This window comes from Bufo bufo, chromosome 4 (genome assembly GCF_905171765.1).
Source record: "Bufo bufo chromosome 4, aBufBuf1.1, whole genome shotgun sequence".
Lineage (NCBI taxonomy): Eukaryota > Metazoa > Chordata > Amphibia > Anura > Bufonidae > Bufo > Bufo bufo.
The window spans coordinates 133,956,654-133,980,280 of record NC_053392.1 but is presented as its reverse complement, the minus strand read 5'-3'; the positions used below and the strand labels follow the sequence as shown (position 1 = coordinate 133,980,280).

The window sequence follows — 23,627 nt, the reverse complement described above, 5'->3', positions numbered from 1 at the left end:
TTCAGATAGTCTTTCTCCTGTGTAGAAATGCCTATTCTTGTCAGCAATTGCGGACAAGAATAGGACATGTTCTATCTTTTTTGCAGGGCCACAGAACGGAAGTACGGATGCAGACTGCACACCGTGTACTGTCCACATCTTTTGCGGCCCCATCTGTTCCGCAAAAATACGGTCGTCTGAATGAGCCCTTAAGGGAATGTGAAACCAGCCTATAAAGGTAGGATTACTACTGCACCAAATCATACATTCAGATGCACTAGCTTGCCCAAAGTGTACAAACCTGCATGTGAAAAGTGGTATAAGCATAATAGTGCTCCCTTACAGAAGAAATTATATGAAAGGAATCAAAACTGGTTTATATGAAAAAATCCAATTTCTGCTTTCACATGCATTTTGAGTGCTTGGAGCACCCAAAAAGGGTTCCTTTTATGCAGCCCCATGTAACACAAATACCCACCACAAAAAATGCTATCTATCGTCTACAGCTACAATATAGTTCAAGGCATCATGCACAAGACAGAGCAGTGGATGTGCAGAGCCATAATACAGCTGTGTGCATGGCCCCTAATTGATTTAGTTTGTACTTACACTTCATATACCAGACATACCATAACAGATTTTCACTGTGTGTATATCGCCTTACAGTCAGTACTTGTAACATAAGGTGTCAAGAGTGTCCCAATAAAATTGATTTACAAATCTTATATCACTGACATTTTGTGTGCATAGTGGAACATGTGCGTTGTATGTTTAAAGGAGTTGTCAAAGTTTTTTTTGTTTTTTTTAAGTTTTACTGAAGTGCTGGTGCAGATAATTCCTAGCCTCAGCAGTGTACGACACTAGACTGCGGAGGCCAGCCACTGGCATTTAAAATGTTGGCACTGCAACCAAACAACATGTCACTGGCTGGAGCTTGGGGGAAGATGAGGGCGGCGGCAGCAGGAAGGTTAGTTATATTTATTTTTTACCAAGTTCCTGGCACTTTAGTAAAATTTTTAAAAAAACTCTGACAAACCCCTTAAGCACAAATCATGGAGTAAGACAAACGTGCTTTACTTTGTTCTCCCTTTCAGTAACATAAGATGATGAAATTACACTGTCAAAAAGAAATTAATAGCAGTACCAGTCCAAAAGTGCAACAGTACTCTTCCTAGGAAGAGGGTTGTAGATTTAGTAAATCTGTTGCTTCCTCTTTTAATCTTTAGGAAGCCATCCAGTAGCAATAAAAAGGACTGGGACGATGCACAGAAAATCATGTGGAAGTAATAAGGAGAAATCTGATCAACGTTGTGGTGTTGTAATCATTTCTTCCGCTCCTGAGTGCAGCGAGGACAGAACCTACACAAAAAAAAAAAAAAAGTATTCTGTTACAAAGTGCTTATGTTTAGGGACCAATGTGTCAGAGGAGGGGACAACATATCCTAAACTGCTGCTTAAAGGGGTTGTCCAGCTTCAGAGCTGAACCCGGATATAACCTCTTTTTACTCATTTACGAGTGGAGCATTCGGAGCATTTCCTTGTTCCAATGCACCCCCTTGCCTTGCGCTCCATCGCACAAGGCAAGGTCTGTTTGTTTATTGCCAGTGACGTACTAGTGGTACCCGCCTTTAAAACAGCCTCAGGCAGCGATACAGACCGCCCATTTGTGTAATCTTGGATGGATTTTTTGCAACTGTCGTGTCGCAGATTTTCCATTTTAATCTATTTTTTTTCAGTAACAAAGCAAGGGTTAACAGCCAAACAAAACTCAAAATATTTATTACCTCAATTCTGTAGTTTACAGAAACACCCCATATGTGTCGTAAACTGCTGTATGGGCACACGGCAGGGAGCAGAAGAAAAGGAACGCCATATGGTTTTTGTAAGGCAGATTTCACTGGGATAATTTTAAGTTGCCATGTCACATTTCAAGACCCCCTGATGCACCCCTAGAGTAGAAACTCCAAAAAAAGTGACCTCATTTTGGAAACTACGGGATAAGGCAGCAGTATTGCTGTTACTATTTTAGGGTACATATGATTTTTGGTTGCTCTAGAATACACTTTGTAAGGCAAGGTAACAAAAAATAGACGCTTTGGCACTTTTTTTTTTTTACAATGTTCATCTGACAGGTTAGATCATGTGCTATTTTTATAGAGCAGGTTGTTACGGACGCGACAATACCAAATATGACGACTTTTTTGGTTGTTTGTTTATGTTTTACATAATAAAGCATTTAAAATGTTTTTTTTAAACATAAATGATTTTTTTTATAGTGTCTCCATATTCTGAAAGCCATAGTTTATTTTTTATTTTTTGGGCGACTGTCTTATGTAGGGGCTCATTTTATTTGCGGGATTTTATTGATACTATTTTGGGGGGCATACGCCTTTCATATCGCTTGGCGTTGCACTTTTTGTGATGTAAGGTTTTATTTTATTTTTTCTACGGTGTTTAGGTAAGGGTACTTCCACACTAGCGTTAAAGTTTTCCGGTATTGAGTTCCGTCATAGGGACTCAATACCAGAAAAAAAAAAAAAAAAAAGCTTCCGTTTTCTCTCCATTCATCGTCAATGGGAACAAAACTCAACTGAACAGAATGGAATTCTCAAAAATGCATTCCGTTCCATTTAGTTGCATTCCCAGACCGGAGAGCAAACCGCAACATGTTTTATTTTGCCTTCTATCCTGGGATGCGGAGCAAAACAATCTGCAACAATAGAAAACGGATCCGTCCCCCATTGACTTTCAATGAAGTTAAATGACGGATCTGCTTTGGCAATGTTAAAAATATGTTAAAGATAATACAACTGGAACCATTCAAACGGCAGATGCAGATGGCTGTATTATCAGTAACGGAAGCCCTTTTGCTGGACCCTGCCAGTTAATTTTTATTTTATTTTTTTAAAAACAAACTTATTTTAAGCCTGTGTCCTTTCAATAACCAGATACAAGTATGGATTTACTAAAACTATTATTCGAACTTTCAGCAGCAAGAACATTTCATACTTACCACTTTCCTTTCGGTTTAGTGGTGAGATCTACACAGGCAAAATGGAACCACTCAATGGGACACTAAAAATAACAAAAGATTTTGTGAGATCTCTGTCCAAGTCTATCAGAAATAATTATTTATTTTTTACACTGTAATACAGAAATCCTTAAAAACGAATTGTGCTCCTCACGCACATGACCGTATGTATTTTTCCTGTGCTAATAGCATCCGTATCTCTCTTCCACAAAAGGAAAGAAAATGTCTTATTCTTGCCTGCAAAATGCAGACCATGGACCCATTAAAGTCAACGGGTCCGCAAAAAAACACGGATGCAACACAGACGTCATACGTATTTTGAAGATCTGCATTTAGTGGACAACAAAATACATACGGTTTTGTGCATGAGACCTTAGAGATGGGACTGGTATTTAATTGTGCAGTTTTTGTCCACTTGCCAGTCATACTTCTGTAATCAGCACATTTGACTAAGGGAGCATTCACACGACCGTGTTGGTTTTGCGGTCCACAAATCGCGGATCCGTGTGTTCCGTATGTCCTCAGTTATCTTTCTGTTCCGCAAGTCCGTATAATACGGACGTGGTGCTTCTGTGTGTCACCCGTTTTTCATGGTCCGCAAAAAACTGAAATGGGGTTTCCTAGAATGTTTTCAGTCTAGGGGTCTGCAAAAAAATGGATGACATACGGATGCATTTCCGTGTGCTATCCGTTTTTTACAGACCCATTGACTTTCTATGGGGCCACGGACCGCAATTTTCGGCCAAGTATAGGACAGGTTCTAAAATAAAAGGAATGGACACACGGAACGGACAGCACACGGATGACAATGAAAGGCATTCCGCAATTTTTGAGGACCCATAGAAATGAATGGGTCCATGCATTGTCTGCAAAAATTGCGGAACGGAAACGGAAGAAAAACACGGTTGTGTGAATGCTCCCTAATCGATTCGGCAACTTAAATAGAACAGATCGTTAATTACACTGACATGTAAAAGCAAGCGGGCCTTACACCAAAATTTAAATAATGTGCAGTGTAAGAGAAACTCTACTTATACACTATTTTTATGCCATCAATAATATCAGTTTTCACCCCCCACTAAGAACACCAAAACTAGCGTAGGACCAACCCTTGGCCCTCTTCAGATTGTGCAGTTTAGGTATAAAATTTGGTTAAAGGTAAAAGGACCCTCTATTGGGGCATTAGGAATGATATGATATACAGAATTCTTACATCTGGGTTATCACAGCCAATCATTTCCCCATAGGACACCTGGTGACACAGGCAGTATGTGGGTTCATTAGGGTCTACCGGCATATCAAGGACGTCTGAAGGATGCACCGATAGGACCGAGTCGGAGAACACTGGCCTGTTGTATAAAACATAAATGTTAATCACAATGTCCATAAATCAGATAGAAAAGTGATATCATACCATATCACAAAAAGCAATGCCTTCTATAATTCTGCAGAAGACTATTAAAATTTGCAGACAGAGTGCTCTGAAGGACGTACCCTCCTTTTAATTTTTTTTTCTTTACAGTATCTTCTTCAGATACTCGACGACCTCGAGACCCACGCTTATCCTTCTGACCACGATTCTCTGTCAAACACACAGTAAAAACAGATATTTTATATTCCAAAATAACGGTACTTAATAGATGCTGTTAAACAAGCACAAAAGCCGGCAGTGCCAACCATTGAACCTCACTTTTTATCCCACGTCCGGACGAGCTGTCAAACTCTGTGCCTTCTAGTTTTTCCTTCAGGTCAGCTTCAAATCGAGCCAAATCAGCATCCAGGCGTCTGATGTGCTTGTCCACCTTTGAAAACAGACACATTGCTTAATTTCTGGGTTACATATACCAGATGTGTGAAGTGGCGTGGCAACCTCATGAAGTGGGCACCAGATCTTACATTTTATGAACTGAAGACCTGAAATGGCAGATTTACGTTGTGCAAATAAATTTTAATAATGGGAAAAAAGGGAGAATGTTAAAGGGGTTGTGCAGCGATTTATATTGATGACCTATCCCCAGGATAGGTCATGAATATCTGATCGGCAGGAGTACAACACCCCCCCCAATCAGCTGTTTGAAAAGGAGGAAGCGCTCCTCGCGAACGCCGCTTCTTGTTCATTACACTGCACCTCGTCTTGGATGTGCAGATGACAAGTATTTGAATATTCACAAAATGGGTAGCTTTATTAATACTTAACATTTAATTATTTAAAAGTTAAAATAATAGGCCCTTGATGTATAGAAAAAATCTAGACTGAGTGCAATTGGGATATTGCATACAACTCTCCGTTGGCATGCCAATATAGAGAGAGAAAAAATGGACCAAAAAAGGAGGAAGGGACAGATATAATGATAGGTTGAGAAGAGAGGATGCGTAGTAAGAGGGACACACTGCTGAGTCACAGCCCTAGGTGTCCCTTATCCTAACTCCTCAACACACTATAAATCTATCACTAGCCCTAGTTAGCCCTACCTAGACCTGGACTGCCCAGCTTTGTCCGAAAGATAGAATGTGGTCCCTATTTCTAGAGAATAACATACCAGATCAGAAAAAGGGGGGCAGTATATAGAAGACTGACAAACAAAAATTATATATATGTATATGAGACAACCTATATAAATTGCGATGAATGAGCTATATAGGTACAGTGCTCAGGGATCAATAGTGGGTCCCAAGTTAATAAAGAACGTCCCGACGCGTTTCCTTGAAGGTTAGCAAATCTTCAGGGGACTACAACCTTTAAATGTATTGGTCACAGAATTTGACTGAATTGTAAGTGTCACAAGTTCAGTCCAATATTTCAATTTCTGCAAAAGGTAGCTCTCAAGTATCCAGAGCAATAGCCACACTAATGGTACACAGAAATATTGTCATTTCACCAGAAAGGACTCAGAGAACCCCCCTATGACCACCTGAATTCAGGGTCATAGATTCAAAAGTTATCAAGTAACTGGGTCTAGAGTCATTTTGGTTAAAAAGCATTCAAACTAACACGTGACCACCTGTTTGAGGGTCGCTAGTTTGATTCATCAATCAGCAAAAATAATAAAGTGACTATCTGTTCAAAAGTCAATCATAAAGCATGGTATAACAGATAGACCACCAGTTTAAATAAAATCCAGGTATAAGACAATACAAATGACCTCAATTGCACTCAGAGCAACTAAAGAAGCTGTCTCTCAAACATTGAATCAGCTTTGCTGGTGTATTATCACCCACCAGATGATATTCAAAAAGCCGTTCAATGCTATGTGCCAGAAAGCGCTTGTACAGCGATAAGATTTGAGCACATACAGTCAGCAAGGTACTTATCTGTACAGTCGTGATACACCAACTGTTCACAGAGGGGTGCGGGTGTCACGCCTCAGCATTCCGCGTATGGCAGCTGCCTTACGCGGAATGCCGAGGCGTGACACCCGCACCCCTTTATTATTTTTGCTGATTGATGAATCAAACTAGCGACCCTCAAACAGGTGGTCACGTGTTAGTTTGAATGCTTTTTAACCAAAATGACTCTAGACCCAGTTACTTGATAACTTTTGAATCTATGACCCTGAATACAGGTGGTCATAGGGGGGTTCTCTGAGTCCTTTCTGGTGAAATGACAATATTTCTGTGTACCATTAGTGTGGCTATTGCTCTGGATACTTGAGAGCTACCTTTTGCAGAAATTGAAATATTGGACTGAACTTGTGACACTTACAATTCAGTCAAATTCTGTGACCAATACATTTAAAGGTTGTAGTCCCCTGAAGATTTGCTAACCTTCAAGGAAACGCGTCAGGACGTTCTTTATTAACTTGGGACCCACCATTGATCCCTGAGCACTGTACCTATTGAGTTTATCCATCGCAAATTATATAGGTTGTGTCATATATATATATATGGGACGTTCTTTATCAACTTGGGACCCACTATTGATCCCTGAGCACTGTACCTATATAGCTCATTCATCGCAATTTATATAGGTTGTCTCATATACATATATATAATTTTTGTTTGTCAGTCTTCTATATACTGCCCCCCTTTTTCTGATCTGGTATGTTATTCTCTAGAAATAGGGACCACATTCTATCTTTCGGACAAAGCTGGGCAGTCCAGGTCTAGGTAGGGCTAACTAGGGCTAGTGATAGATTTATAGTGTGTTGAGGAGTTAGGATAAGGGACACCTAGGGCTGTGACTCAGCAGTGTGTCCCTCTTACTACGCATCCTCTCTTCTCAACCTATCATTATATCTGTCCCTTCCTCCTTTTTTGGTCCATTTTTTCTCTCTCTATATTGGCATGCCAACGGAGAGTTGTATGCAATATCCCAATTGCACTCAGTCTAGATTTTTTCTATACATCAAGGGCCTATTATTTTAACTTTTAAATAATTAAATGTTAAGTATTAATAAAGCTACCCATTTTGTGAATATTCTTTTGGACTTTAGGGTTTAGCCCACTTTAATAGTATCGGTCTGACCAAAACCCTTATCTTGGTTGTGTCAATTGATGACAAGTATTTGCTCCATTCACTTGAGGAGACGACGCATAGCATAAAGACCAGGAAGTGGCGCTTGTATGGAGTGCTGCCTCCTCTCCATACAGCTGATTGGCGGGGATGCCCGCCGAGTGTCAGACCCCCGCCAATCAGATATTTATGACCTATCCTGAGGATAGCTCATCAATATAAATTGCTTCACAACCCCTTTAAATCAATTGGCAATTTTACTGATTGAGTAGAGAGTTCCCTGTGGATTTTCCATAGTGGATCTGTCTGAAATCTCCTTCGCACTGCAAACAGTGAAATCTGCAGCAGATACCTACAACACAAATGGACATGCTGTGGATTTAAAATCTGCACTGTATGTCAAGTTATGTGCAGATTCTTGTGCGGATACTCTGTAGAGAATAAAACTTTTCCATATGTCGCCCACTTTGCTGCTACTGCACAACACACTTAAAGGGCTTGTGCAAGAATGGGGGGGGGGGGGGGGGTGGCAAACCCCCCCACTTGGCCAAACCTGTAAAGGAAAGATTACTTACCTGTTTTGCTCTGCTGGGCTCCCCGCTGCTTCTTCTTCCAGCCTGCGATGCTCTGCTGGGCTCCCTCACTGAAAGAATCTGGTTTGACATTGCCTGCAGCCAATCACTGGTCACAGCAATGACCGGCTTCCCTCACGTCATGAAAAATTGTCCCATGACGCAAGGGGATCTGGTCACTGCAGCTTTCCTATATGTCCGGCCAAGTGTGGTGGTTGCTCATTCTTGTACAACCCCTTAAAGCCAAGTTGGAACATACCTTAAGATGCAAGTCTGCTGAACCAGATTTCAGATGGATCTAATACATTAGCCGCTGCCAGAGGTGTCTGGAAGTGGCTTATTCTCCTTTCCCTATTGAAAACACATGCATGTTCAGCCGAAGAATAATAAGTATAGGGGAGGGGGAGAAAACATTCCATAATAGGAACTTGTGAATCTGGATACAGGCAAATATATAAAAGTGTTGCTGGCCAGGCAACGCCTGAATCTCCAAAATCCTGTGAAGGCCAGCTTGTGTACTGCAACAAGGTTAGCCCGTTTTTCTTTTCCTCTTACCATTTCATATGTCTGCATGGCTAACTGCACTTTGTCATCACTGTACTCCTTGCACTTGCTGTAAGCATTCTGGATGTGCTGTAGATGCTGTACTCTCTGTTCTGGGGTCAGATCCCGCACTTTGGCTATATACTCACTGGCCAATGCATCAATTTCTTTCTTTTTATCTATAAATATATATAAAAAGTTGAAAAGCACAACTGTAAACTATGGCTAAATTGTAAGCTATATGGTAACATGCATCAGCTTTTCAGATTGTAAAGATTATGCTACATATCCAGACAGTATATTACATAGCATCACGGGGCTCCAGGAACAGTTACATAGCTGTTGGATATATACAATGCATTTAGAAATTTTTAGACCCTTTCACATTTTAGGTTGAGACCTTGTGCTAAAATAAAACGCAAGTTTTCCCCCTCATTAATCTGCATTCAGTATCATCATAATGAGAAAGTGAAAAAAGAATTTAAGAAATGTAATTAAAGTACTTTGAACTTTTGGTATGACGACACTTAGAAATGCTAGGCTCCGCTGAACTAAATTCCATTTAAAGAGGCATGGATCTGGAGAAGGGCACAAAAATTTCTGCTGCACTGAAAGTTCCCACGAGCACAGTGGCCTCCATAATTCTTAAAACGAATAAGTTTGGATAAACCAGGACTCTTCCTAGAGATGGCCACCTCACCAAACTAAATAAATCGGGGGAGAAGGGCCTTAGTAAGAGAGGTGAACAAGAGCCCAATGGTCATTCTGACTGAGCTCCAAAGATCTTGTGCGCAGATGGGAGAAACTTTCAGAAAGTCAGCCATCACTGCAGCACACCACCAATCTGGGATTTATGGCCGGAAAGAAGTCTCCTCCTTAGTAAAAAAGACACATGAAAGTTTGCTAAAAAGCACCTAAAGGACTAAGTTCGGGACTATATATAAGAAACAAATCAAAGAACCAACATGTCCTGGACCGGAGAAGGAAACGAGAACAGCAGTCCGGAGACAGGAAAAGAAGTAAAAACAGAGGGTGGGATCTGTGTCCATCAATTAATTAAACGAGTAAGGGATTTTACGGCAAGTACAGAAATCCAAATTTTCTCGTTAACGTCATTGGGGGACACAGCACCATGGGACATCCCAAAGCAAGACACAAACACAGAAATATAGTGGCAATTCTGGGGGAGCTGCTCAACCCCTAACACTGTAGAGTATCTGCCGACACATTCTATGTTTCTATGTGTCTATGAGTATTTTTCATTGGGGGAGCAGCCCCACCGCATGTGGACCGCAGCAAACGACTATCCCCAGCAAAAAATGCATACAATGGAGGATGTCGGTGCGGTCCACATGCACCACAAAGGCATCCTACACAAAACGGAGCATTGTGTGGATGAAAATATAATCATATAAATCACTGTGAGCTGGATTACGTCACCTTCAGACCTTGTTCAGACCTTGTTCAGACCATAGTTAGCGTAGTGGTAGGACCCCTTGCCATGTTGAGTGACCGTGACGTCGTGCATGATAGGCTCCGATATTTTCCTGACAGGAATATATTGGCAAAAGTCTCAGCTTTTAATATCTGCATTTATGACTAGCCAGTATAGTCAGTGGCATATCCGTTTGGTGCATTTTTTCTGTGATTTATATGATTATATTTTCATCCACACAATGCTCCGTTTTGTGTAGGATGCCTTTGTGGTGCATGTGGACCGCACCGACATCCTCCATTGTATGCATTTTTTGCTGGGGATAGTCGTTTGCTGCGGTCCACATGCGGTGGGGCTGCTCCCCCAATGAAAAATACTCTACAGTGTTAGGGGTTGAGCAGCTCCCCCAGAATTGCCACTATATTTCTGTGTTTGTGTCTTGTTTTATATGTAGTGTATGTGCCTTTACCTGGCATTCAAACACTCCTTTGCACCTGGTAGCCTCCATCACATGGTCTGATATGGGTGTGGCTTACAGTCTGGCTTTGTTCACATTGCACTAGTTGTCCTGCTAGGCGGTTGTGTGGAAGCTTGGCTGTGAGCTGGATTACATCACCTTCAGACCTTGTTCACACCATAGTTAGCGTAGTGGTAGGACCCCTTGCCATGCTGAGTGACCGTGACATGGTGCATGATGGGCTCCGATATTTTCCTGACAGGAATATATTGGCAAAAGTCTCAGCTTTTAATATCTGCATTTATGACTAGCCAGTATAGTCAGTGGCATATCAGTTTGGTGCATTTTTTTCTGTGATTGACATCCCAAATCAGTCTGAGGGTGGGAAGGAAATCTCATGCAAAAAGTTGGATGCACAGGTGCTGGAAAACCATGTGACCCAACCGAACCAGAATAGGCCATAGCATGAAATGGTTCCAAAGGAAAAAAAAAAATATAGGAAACAGTCAGGATCCTAAGGACAAGTGCCTGGGAAAAAAGCCCAGAAAGGAACAAGGAGCAACACCCGGCTCCTCGTGAGGTGGGATAGGGAGCAAGGCAGATGTCCTGCGCAAGAACCAAGAGTTGAACAAGTGCACACTAAAGAGCCCGAGGAAGGATCTGGAAGAACCAGGGCTCCTCCTGAAGAAAACAGGAGAGTAGCACAGCAATGTCTGTTGGTAACGACCTAGTGCTCTGTATATGGAAGGAGGCTCCAGGAAGAGAATCCATAAGAGGACAGACCCAACAAGAAAATTAGACTATGAGGGTACCTGGCAGGAGAGAAAATGCCTTGGAAAAAAAAAAAAAAAAGACTGAGCAGTCCTTAACCAAGGAGAAAACTTCCTGGAAATAAGCTAAAAGACCCTGTGGACCACCCCTCGGCAAAAGGAAGGCGCTTCTATTAGGTCTGGAAGCAAAAGAACCCGACCAGAAAGAGGACCCAGCAAGGAAAAAACTAACTTGTCTCAGACCAAAAACCATGGCCTGTCTGTGGCCAACCTCCTGTAAAGGCCAGGGTAGAGAGAAAACCATGGGAAGGGAGCAAGTCTCCTTCCGCAGCAAGGCAGGTGGGCAAAAAGAAACACCCTATGAGAAGGTAGAAACCCCATCCTGCTAAAGAAAGCAGCCAAACCCTGGGGGAGGAGGGGGTCCTAGGTAATGGCCAGGAGAAGGGAACGGAAAGACCTAGGAGTTTAGGAAAGAGTCTCCGAAAAACGAACAAAATATCGCTGTGAAATGCAAGACCAGAGATATCCCTGGCAACATGAAGTCTCAGGGAAAAGGGACACACGTTTGAGAGATATTGGAGTAGAAGGGAGAGGACTCCAAACAGCCTAAGGAGGAACAGTTCTCAAAAAAAGAGGGAAAGCTCCGGTAAGAGATGCCACGAGTAGATCCCCAGAGGGAACCGGCAAGCTAGACTGTGAAAGAATCATTGGGGCAGGGACTCCAAGCATGATTACCCAGACAAAGGCTCAAGTAGGGTCCACAGAACTGGACCACATGAGGACAATAATAGCCAGATTATCAAAGTAAAAATGAAATGTATCTACCATAGGGGAAAATAAATAAATACAAATAAAACATCAGCCATGGTTAACCAACCATCCCAAGTGTAGTGGCTAGAAAACTGTATAGCACTGCCCCGAAATGGGAAAGTACAGCAGCCTGGATTTTGTAAAAGAAAGGCCAGACATCCATATGTCAGAAGAGGATGAAGAATTCGCCAAGGGAAGCCAGGAGAGACTACACAGACATGTAGAAACCAGCTATCAGCAGAGCACAATGAAACCCCCAAGGAAGGGGGAAAAACTGACAGGTGCAGAAAACGGCAAGGCCCAAGGGGACGGCACTTGTCTGGTGCATGACAAGCAATAAACTAAAAATCATGCCTAGGTACAGGGGCCATGAAAAGACTTTGAAGTACTGCACCGGGTGTCAGATCTGAAGAGGCCAGCCATATACCGGATCTAAGAATTGCAACTCTACTCCGCCCAAAAAGGGGGGGGGGGGGGGGGGAGAGAACATATGGTTGCCAGGTACATACTCCAACCACGATGGCCTGTCGGATACACCGCCTTGAGATAGTACAAGTACACTGCAGAGCACGACGGAAATGAGGTGCCAGGTGCATACTAGAACCAGAAAAGGGTGATTAATACAGCATCTGGGGATGGTACCATCACTCAGCATGAAGAGGGACCCCATGATTGCCTAGCCAGTAATGCAGGAGCCGTATGGGCCACAGATTGTACCAATCGGGCGCAGCACGTGGAGATACTATAAATACTCTGCCTGAATGGGAGTAATCTGATTGCATGGTGCACACGATAATGAGAGTGGAGACATAGCTACAGCATCTGGAAATGGCATAGGTACTGTGCTTGATAAAGGAGTAGAATGACTGCATGATGCATACTAGAACCAGACAGGTGTAATGCGAGTAAAACAGCTGTGTAAGGCCCCTTTCACACGAGCGAGTATTCCGCGCGGATGCGATGCGGGAGGTGAACGCATTGCACCCGCACTGAATACTGACCTATTCATTTCTATGGGGCTGTGCACACGAGCGGTGATTTTCACGCATCACTTTTGCGTTGCGTGAAAATCGCAGCATGCTCCTCTTTGTGCGTTTTTCACGTAACGCAGGCCCCATAGAAATGAATGGGGTTGCGTGAAAATCGCAAGCATCCGCAAGCAAGTGCGGATGCGGTGCGATTTTCACGCACGGTTGCTAGGAGACGATCGGGATGGAGACCCGAACCTTATTATTTTCCCTTATAACATGGTTATAAGGGAAAAATAATAGCATTCCTAATACAGAATGCTAAGTAAAACAGGGCTGGAGGGGGTTAAAAAAAAAAAAAAATCATTTAACTCACCTTAATCCACTTGCTCGCGATGCGGGCATCTCCGTCTGACTCTTTTACTGTATAGGACCTGTGGAGAGCATTAACTATAGTTTAAGGACCTGGGATGACGTCACTCCGGTCATCACATGATCTTTTACCATGGTGATTCACCATGGTAAAAGATCATGTGACGTACCATGTGATGACCGGAGTGACGTCATCGAAGGTCCTTCAGCCAGGTCCTAAAGAAAAGAATACAGAAGCAGATGCCGGCTGCGCTATCAAGTGGATTAAGGTGAGTTAAATTATTTTTTATTTTTTTTTAACCCCTCCAGTGCTATTTTACTTTTCATTCTGTATTCAGAATGCTATTATTTTCCCTTATAACCATGTTATAAGGGAAAATAATATAATCCACAGAACACCGATCCCAAGCCTGAACTTCTGTGAAGAAGTTCGGGTTTGGGTACCAAACACGCACGATTTTTCTCACGCGAGTGCAAAACGCATTACAATGTATTGCACTTGCGCGGAAAAATCGCGGGTGTTCCCGCAACGCACCCGCGCATTTTTTTAGCAACGCCCGTGTGAAAGAGGCCTAATGCAGACTAAAAACCAGACAGGTGTAAAGGCTACAGCATCTGGAGATGGTACAGGTAACTCCACTGAAGGAAGCAAGGTGGCTGCATTGTGCACGCTAGAGCCAGACAGGTGCCATGGCTACTGTGAATGGAGAGGATACAGGTACTTCATCTAATAAAGGAGTAATATGGTGAACCAGGGCTCCCCCTGTAATATGTTGCATGGTGCACGCTAGCCCCAGGATGGTGTATTGGCTACAGCGTCTGGAGAAGTAATACAGTGGTCTGGAACACTCCCCGACTAGGAGAGTGTGTTGAATTTAGCCCCTGGAATAGAGAAATTACTCCAGCTGAAAAGGAGATACCTTGGAACGAGCAAAGTCTGCCGGATACAGCATTTGGCAGTGGTACGAGTACCCCCCTGTGAAGGGGAAGGCGTACGTACCTGGGACACCACATAGGTGTGCTAAGTACAGTGACGGGTAAAGCACCACATACTGGAGAGGCGGCAAGCTGACTTACCTGTGTGGATAATATCCTGTGCAGCCAGGGGAGTGCCATTTGAAAATCCACTAAAGGGGGTACCAACCCCGGAGAGCAGAAGTTCCTCAGTGGACATTTGTTTTTGACCACCCAGAGACATTCGGCATGGTGGAAGACCGCCTGATGCTCTGTTCAGAGTCAGAATAGGTGCAGGTGTCCTCCGAGGAGGCGGAAGATGCGGCAGGGGAGAATACGTCACCAGCCTCAGACCTGTCCTGGGGTGACCTGAGGATGCCGAGGAGGAGCGAGACATAGATGTGACAACCAGAGGTCGTTTGCGGGACGACCTGGTGTCTGAATGTGAGCGTGCCCAGTCTACAGAGAAGTCCCTGGGAGGGGCAGAGGCGGCCGCAATTTGGGCAGGCAAGCGGTCCAGAGACTCCACCATGGATTGGGAGAGTCTGACAAGGTTCCCTATGGCTTGGGGGCAGGGAAGAGGCCAATTCAGGAGGGACCAACACAGAAGGGGTGGTCAGGGAGACATGAAGGGCCTGGGAGCAAGGTACTGCATAGCCTTTACACCCGGCCCACGCCTGAAACATGGCTCAAAAATACAGCAAAAGGCAACTTCCCCTGTGGTTCTTGCATTATATGCAAGTACATCATGAAAGGAGATTTCTTTACCAGTTCTTCTACTGGAGAGAGATACAATATTCGGTCCTCAGTGGGTGTAGTGTACCTGATTACTTGCAAATGTGCCCTACAATACGTAGGTAAGGCCAAGCGTGAGCTTAGGAGAATAGGCGAACATCTGTCGGATATCCGCAACTCACAGGACACTACGGTGTCTCGTCATGTGCGTGAGGCACATGCTGGTAATCCAGATGTGTTGCGAGTTCAGGGGATTGTCATGCATAATAGATCCAGACGTGGCGGAGATGTGGATACACCACTACTCCGCAAAGAAGCCATGTGGATCTTTAAGCTACAAACCATCCAGCCTAGGGGCCTGAATGAAGCGATTTCCTATTCTTGCTTCATTTGAGCCAGATGTATCACTTACCATGGTTACTTCCACATACCCTTGCGTTTATACATATACTGAATTGTGTGGTTGTCCTTTGATGCTTATCTTTTTCCTAAATTTCTTATCTGTTTGCTGCAAGTAGTGTTCTGCAGTATACAGATATGTTAGGTAATAAGCGGGGAATACTAGGGCAACACAGTGTTAACTAATTTTGGTTTGTGTTTTCCTTAATATGGTTTTATAATCGATGCATATATATACCGTTCTGTCACCTACTAGGGTTCCCTGTTATTCTGACATCAGAGTGAGGCGTTGAGGTGACATATACTGAGCCGCGATCTTCGATTCCCCCTATACAGGAGCGCTTGTTGCGCTGGTAAGGAGGCATGTGCTGTGACGCGGGCACTGGGCAGATCAGGGGCGAATGTCTGATGATGCGTCTGAGCGGCCGCGTACGGCCATCAAAGCGCCGGAGCCTTGACACGCCAAAGTGTGAGGCTAGTTCTGCTCCACAGGCTACTTTATGTAATAAGAGATTCTTGCTCCTGATGAGTTGTGGCTTACAGTGCCATAGTGAAACGCGTTGAGCCGGTGATCTATAATTAGGACACGGCTCTCTAGGCAGGGTGCAGATCAATAGTCAAGCAGCGCAACAGCTCACTTGATAGTGTGTATGCGGTCTGAGACCGAGACCCAGTGTGTGTATACATGAATGTTAGGCTGATGGAGGCAGCTGAGTGAGCGTCCACATATATTATAGCATCTTGTGGATGCTGTATACTGGATTGCCTTGGCAACCAGCTTAACTTTCACTCGAAGCTGCCTTATAATTTATGCTAGGTAGGACTGCTTCTGATCACGCACCTGTGCCTGGTTCAAATATATGAACCGTGTCCCGATTCCCTCCCCAGTATATATTGGCATTACTGTGCTAGCTGGATAGGGATTTTGTCCAGACTTTAGGCTGTGTTGGGGATCCAATTAAACTCCTACACCACATTGCCTGAGTCTGGAAACCTGATAGTCACGGATAGTGATATACAGTCTTTCCCGTTTTTTAACCTAGAGTTTAAAAAACACTTTATTATTTTCTATAATACGTTCTTCAGGCAGTGATTTTCATATATTTAGCGGACGTACTAATTAGTTCCTTGTTCGTGTGAGTTAGCAAGGTACTGCGCACAAACAGGGAAGGCTGACGGCATGAAAAATACATGGCGACCACCAGGAGCAGGGGCTCTGGAAGAGGACATGGGGACTGATAGTGAGCCTGAAAAAATGAAAAAACAGCCAACCAGAGGCTGTCCTACCGGACTCCAGAAGAAGTCTCCCCCGAAGAAGTGCTGCAGCAGCGTGCAAGGAGGTTTGCTGGCAAGATGGAGGCTCTTTCTTCTTGAAAAAGAGGTTAAGTGAAAACCTCCCCCCACAGGGTTAAAGCCCATGCTAGGCTGGGATAGGAGGGGAAGAGAACCCCCTCCCATAAGCCGAGAGGAGCTGGGAGGGGCCAAGAAAAAGCCCGGGAAGCAAGGGGGGCCGGGAGAAGACGCGACCTAGGCGAGAAAGAAGCAGAGGCCTCGATTAATGAGGTGGCTGGAAAAAATGTGTGCCGTCAGCAGACCGGAACCGCAGGAGACGGGGGCCCTCCGGAAAAAAAAAAAAAAAAAAAAACACGGGTGAGGGAGGCTCCTGAGGAGAAGCGACGCTCAGGGAGGGGAAACACAGGGCAAAAAGAGCACCAGGGGCCCAAGGACAGGCCGGGGAAGATGCGGCCTAGTCCGGCAGAAGCCGTGGACTAAAGTAGAGGGAAAGGCCGGGAGAGGTGGCCAGGGAGGTGAAGGATACCCAAGAGAGGGAAGAAAAAGGGGGAAGGAGGGACCTAACCAGGCTCCCCAAATAAAATGAATCCCATCCCCTAGCCAGAAAAGGGGGGTGAACCCGGGGGACCCCCTGGGGCAGGGACGCAGGGGAGAATACTTACCGTCCGGCGTCTTTAGGCGCCGCAGGGTCACCCCTTCGGCAAACTCAACGCTTGCGTGGGGTTGCCGGCATGCCACTGCGGATGCAGTAATGGGGGACTGGCTGACCGGCGTAGGTACTTTAAGTACGCGCCAGCAAGGGGTGCAACTAAAGTGGTAATCCACGATGGAGCGCCATCCTGCAGCAGGCCGAGAAATGAAAAGTAGCAAGACCTGCAAAAAACAGAGCAGGTCATGTCTGCCTCATACGGACACTAGACTAAAACTGATTAGCCTAGTGGCTGTGGAGAGGGTATATCCCACCTGGGCGGAGCCAACCTTTTTTATATCTAGTGTCGCCTCCTAGTGGTAGCTGGGTGTATACCCATGGTGCTGTGTCCCCCAATGACATTAATGAGAAAATTATGTTTTCACTTTCTCATTATGGAGGACTGAGTGCAGAATGATGGGGAAAACTTGAACTTATTTTATTTTAGCACAAGCCTGCAATATAACAAAATGTGAAAAAAGTGAAAGGGTCTGAAGACTTTCCAAATGCATTGTAGAAGGGGTCCTATGATGCCTTCCATTATAATGAGATGGATTTATGAGATGCTACTATGATTCACATTAGTCAGCCTTACGTGTTTAAATGTACTACTATAATAAATAAAAAGACTAATCAAATTAGTAACTGATGTAAAAGCGCTTGAACAACTGTATTTTTTGGCTTAGTTCACATTTACGTTGGGAAGTCTGTTTTTCGGTTTCATCACATGAGCACAGAATTCAAACTGTGACGAATCCATCACATGATAGACGTCATTAACTTAAAATAGTGGCCATCATTTTGCCAGAAAAAAATAAAAACGTACTGCAAGCTATGCCATTACAGGAAGTTATGACCGAGCCTGCTATGCAGATGTGAACAGAGCCCCAACTTAGGAATTAAAAGGTGTTGTCCAGGAATGTTCTACTACCAGATTAGAAATTACATATGGAGAGACCCCTGCATGCTGGGGTTTAGGGCTCTTTCACACGAGCATGTGCCTTGTGGGAATCACGCTCCATGTGAGAGGATTTGTGCGGTCTTGACTACAGAAGCGCATGGCATTATCATGACTGATCACGCTGTGTGCCTCTGTCTGACCTTTCTGTAACGGAATCATACTGCCATAAAGCTGTCACTATGATTACGTTACAGAAAGGTCAGAAAGAGGCACACAGCATTATCAATCATGATAGTGGCGTACACTTCCTAAGTCCAGACCACACAATCTCTCTCACACAGAGCACGATTCCCGCAAGGGACATGCTCGTGTGAAAAAGCCCTTCGGGTCAGCAACAGTTGCAAGAAGGGATCCAGCGTGTGAAATAAAATTAGATTTTTATTCTAATATCGCAATAAAAATCCACATCTTTACATAAGTCACTGATGCATTTCAACCGCCTTGTGTTCTTAGGGTACTTTCACACTAGCGTATCCGGTAAAGGGTCTCAATACCAGAAAAAAACGCATCAGTTTTGTCCTAATGCATTCTGAATGGAAAGCAATCCGTTCAGTATGCATCAGGATGTCTTCCGTTCCGTCCCTTGTACTGTATTTGACCGGACAAAATACCGCAGCATGCAAAATCACGGAACACTACCGCACTTGCCGGATCCGGCATTAATTTCCATTAAAATGTATTAATGCCGGATCCGGTATCAAGTGTTCCGGAAATTGCCGCATCACTGGATCCGGTTTTCCGGTCTGCACATGCGCAGTTCTTTCTAGCTTTGAAAAAAATTAATACCGGATCCGTTATTCCGGATGATACCGGAAAGACGGATATGGAAAAAATAAATAAAATAATTGATATCTGTTTGCATACGGATTACCGGATCCTGAAGGCAGTTCCGGCAACGGAACTGCCTGCCGGAATTTAATAACGCTAGTGTAATTGTACCCTTAATCATATTCACTTTATGATTAAAATCGCAAGACGGTCAAAACGCATCAATTGGCTGTTCTGAAAAGGTGCGTTTTTTATTTTTTTATGAGAATACTTGACTAAAGATGCAATTTTATTTAACACACTGGATTCCTTCTTACAACCGTTGCTGATCTCCTTGGGCGTGAACACACCGTGGATCCTTCATGTGGTCTGCCGAGTTCTTCCACAAGTCAGTGCTGCATTACACGGTTTTGCTTCATGGATAATTAGTTCATTATTTTATGAAAGTTGAAAAAGTATCAAATGGAGAAAAATGAGCGAAGCCCACGTACACATACCCTCTGTCCTCTGATCCAAGTCACTCATAAGTTGGAAGTTCCTTTGGAGTTCACAAGGTAAATTTTCTATACCTGAAAAATAAAAAATACAGCACTTCATAAAAGGTTAACAAAAAAATAAAAAAAAGGAACCCTCCTTTAAACAAAGATGTATATAATGAGGGACGCTCCATGATAAACAGGTTGTCAAAATGAACTAACAGCTGGAATAGGTTTAAAATCAAGAAGCAAAGCCAATTCCCTCCTGCAAGCAGCTCAGTTCCAGCACTGATGATCCGATCCAAAGTGATCACTGCAATCAGTGCAGTCCGCTGAGAAAAAACAGCTCACCTTCTCCTTGGCTGTGACGCAGTCCGCTGCAATAGGAGCCCGCCACAGCCAGGGAGAAGGAGACGCCTCCTGAGAAACCTCTCCTCCTCCCTGTACTGATTTTGAAGAGTCAAAACCAGTGAAAGGTCCTCTTTAAAGAAAGGCCCAACAACAAGACACATCTGCAGTAAACCTAACATTAAGCAAATTTGCAAATGGGCAAAATAATTTCTACATGTCTTCATGGTAACAGACTACGAACACCCCCTTGTGTAGTCTGACCCGACACTGGTATTGCTAGCCACCTACTTCTTGCCAACATTCTGAATGTATACTAGTGAGAAAGAGGAGACATACGTATGGCTGCAGAATCAGGCTACACAGGACCTGTTTACAGTCAGTTACTATGGTGACACATAGGTACGCAATGGAGATGTAGACACAATATGATAAAACAGATTCCGCCCGCATGATATATACTAACAGACCACTAAGGCTAGGTTCACGGCTGCGGGGAGCCTCTAAAAATACATGTCATAGTAGTAGTAGTAGTATACCCAAAAAAAATTTAGTTTATTTCAGTCTTGCATTGTATGTAAATTAGCCAACACCTATACACCGTCCGTTTCTTTGGCAGGGAAGTATCCTGGCTGCTTGGCTTTTTGGTAATCCCTCCTGACTGATGCATTCCCTTATGTCTACACCTATGCTCTCTCCAAATATACTGGCTGCAAAGATAATGTAAGGCAGGTATGCCCAACCAGCGGCCCTCCAGCTGTTGCAAAACTACAAAGCCCAGCATGCCCGGACAGTCTACACCTATCAGCTTACAACAGGGCATGATGGGAGTTGTAGTTTTACAACAGCTGGAGGGCCACACATTGAGCATCCCTGATGTAAAGGAATGCTAGTCCCAGCATTCAGGAGGTAAGGTGAGGGGAGCCGGGGGAATACTGATGGAAAGCCAGGGACACTTGCTTGACAATTTATATTTAACAAGCTATATCTACACATGGTATTTTCGGGTATGTTGCCGCTACAAAAGGCACCATAGGTATGCTTACACTTGATTTCATGTCACCTATCCAGACTCCCTTTAACCGAAGCCTGATAGGGCCATTAACCCCTTTCCCTGACCAGGCACATTTACCATTTTGAAAACCATAACTTTTTTTTTCTATTCAATTAGGGAAATAATTTTTGCACCCTTTACTGGACATATGTCATTTTTTAAAACAATTAACAATAGAATAGAGGATGCTCACCAGTTGAACTGGAGCCCAGCCCACTGACCACCCCTCAGTGATATAAGTAAACACAAAAAAAAATAAAGGCTGGCTCACAGTAATTTGCATATAACTTTACTAATTCATGTATACAGTACAACACTAAAAAACAATACATAAATATAAATAAAACACCCCAGAATTCGTACACCCAATTATATGATCATGGTAAATGCAGAGCTCTCGCATATATAATGTTCATATAAAAAATTTTAAAAACGCGGTTTCCTTGTCTTGTATTTCTTCACTTTGGCGTGCAGTTAGCAGTGTCAGTTGATATTCGGCAATTGTATCTCTCTTCAGTGTTAACTGAATTGCAAGGTTCTCTTAATTGGTAACAAACTTATGAAACATCCTAACAGTCTTCTCCAATATTGCCTTGTAGTTGAGTGGCTTATTGTATTGTTTGCCAGTTAAAGGGGTTGTCCGGGGTCAGGTCTGAACCCGGACATACCCTTATTTTCACCCAGGCAGCCCCCCTGAGGCTAGCATCGGAGCATCTCATGCTCCGATGCGCTCCCTTGCCCTGCGCTAGATCGCGCATGGCATGGGCTCTTTTGTTTACAATAACACGCTGCTGGGCGGAAGCTTCCGCCCGGCAGTGTGTTTGGTGACATCACCGACTCTGATGGGCGGGCTTTAGCGCTGCCCTAGCTGTTTTACTGGCTAGTGCAGCGCTAAAGCCTGCCCATCAGTGCCGGTGACATCACCGGGCTTCCTGGCAGCCCCATGGAGAGCCCGGTACGTCACCGGAACTCCTGAAAATGCCTTTGCCCTGTGCGTTTTAGTGCAGGGCAAAGGAGAGCATCGGAGCATGAACTGCTCCGATGCTCAAGTCAGGAGGGCTGCCGGGGTGAAAATGGAGGTATGTCCGGGTTCAGCTCTGAACCTGGACAACACCTTTAACTCGTATGTAATGCGGATATATTATATTAGTAAAGCGCTTTCTTTAATGCTTCATTTGTTACTCACGGATCCTGATACAATAAGCGCTCGTCTCCCACAGACAGACCTCGTTACATGCCGGCTTTAATATGCAGCGTCTCCTCTTGCGCTTCCCTGCACATGCGTAATCGGATCGTCAAGAGCCGGCCGGGGCTCTGCTGCCCCCAGAGAGGTCGTATAAGGGCTCTTTCACATGAGCAGATGCCGAGCGGGTAATCCGCTGTGTGAAAGAGAGCCAAGCCCCGCTCCGGACAGCCGGGACAAGGAGCAGTAACATGATTGATAATGCTCCGTTGCCTCTCTGTGATCTTTTTTACTACAAGATCACAGTGAGATAAGATAAGGTCGATCTTGGTCCGCCAAGACCCAGCGATCACCGGGACTAATTCAGGACTGCCGCTTCCTGATCAGTATACACAGCGCTGACTGAGCACTGTGTATACAGCAACGCCAAACAGGGAAGGCAGGGATGGCAAAAAACACATTCCCTGCCTTCTCTAGTGGGAGCTCAGCTGTCACTGACAGTGGGTTCCCTGCTCTGGCAGCTGCAAACTGTGCAAAGAGGTTTAGAAATGTCCTTCATAGATAGGTGCCGACCAACCAGACGTATAGTCCACAGGCGGTAATCGACTTATTTTATGCCTGCAGCTCCATGTGTCTCCATAGTAACAGACTATAAACCATGTGATACTGCAGTTATACACCCTTTCATGATTATTTTTTTTTACTAACAGCTGCTGTATATGGTGCACATATGGCAGTCATGTTTTTTCGTTTCCTTTTCTGGGGGGGATATAAAATAACACACACATCTGCGATACTCTTCCACAACAGTACCACATCCCGACATCTCAGCAGTAGCTACGCCCCAGACAATTATACGTTTATAAAGCACTTAGCATAGCTCCACCTGAGAGATTATTGACTACATATATTTTATAGACAGAATAAACATTTCCAATAAAGTTTTCCTTGTTCACATTCGTTACGTAAACCCACAGTACGTCATCACGTACACTCCCCCATTCAAGGAGCGCGCGCCCGCAAAGTGGTGACGCAGTTTTAATAACACGCTCGGTGAAAAAAAAAATTTTTCTCACCCCCTCAGCCCGCGTCAGGAAACAACACCTCCATCCACCCAACCCGTTCAGCCCTTCTGCCCCGGCACTTACTGTCCAGGTAGTGCTCGAGGTACATCGCAGTCGCCATGTTCGCAAAGTGCTAGAGCGTTTCCTTCCTCAGATCTCAATCCCGCTCAGCGACTCGCTGGATTATTCATGAGCAGTGCGTTTCCGGCGCGGCGGATTGGAAGGCTGCTTGATTAATATTCATTAGGCTGGAGGGCCCGCGCTCTACGCACGGCGATGTTTTTTTCTTTTTTTTTCGTTTGATCCCGCCCACT

General features: G+C 44.3%; 1 protein-coding gene across 1 annotated transcript; it reads right to left on the bottom strand.

Annotated features, from left to right (window-relative positions):
- Positions 1–86: 86 nt before the first annotated feature.
- ING5 (inhibitor of growth family member 5) lies at positions 87–23,533 on the bottom strand. Its single transcript, XM_040427942.1, has 8 exons — positions 23,398–23,533; positions 19,686–19,757; positions 8,591–8,757; positions 4,701–4,812; positions 4,505–4,592; positions 4,224–4,359; positions 2,993–3,054; positions 87–1,338 (listed from the first exon to the last, which is right to left on the bottom strand). Exons 1-8 carry the CDS (start codon positions 23,432–23,434, stop codon positions 1,302–1,304), a joined length of 711 nt encoding a protein of 236 aa, XP_040283876.1. The 5' UTR covers positions 23,435–23,533; the 3' UTR covers positions 87–1,301.
- Positions 23,534–23,627: the final 94 nt, after the last annotated feature.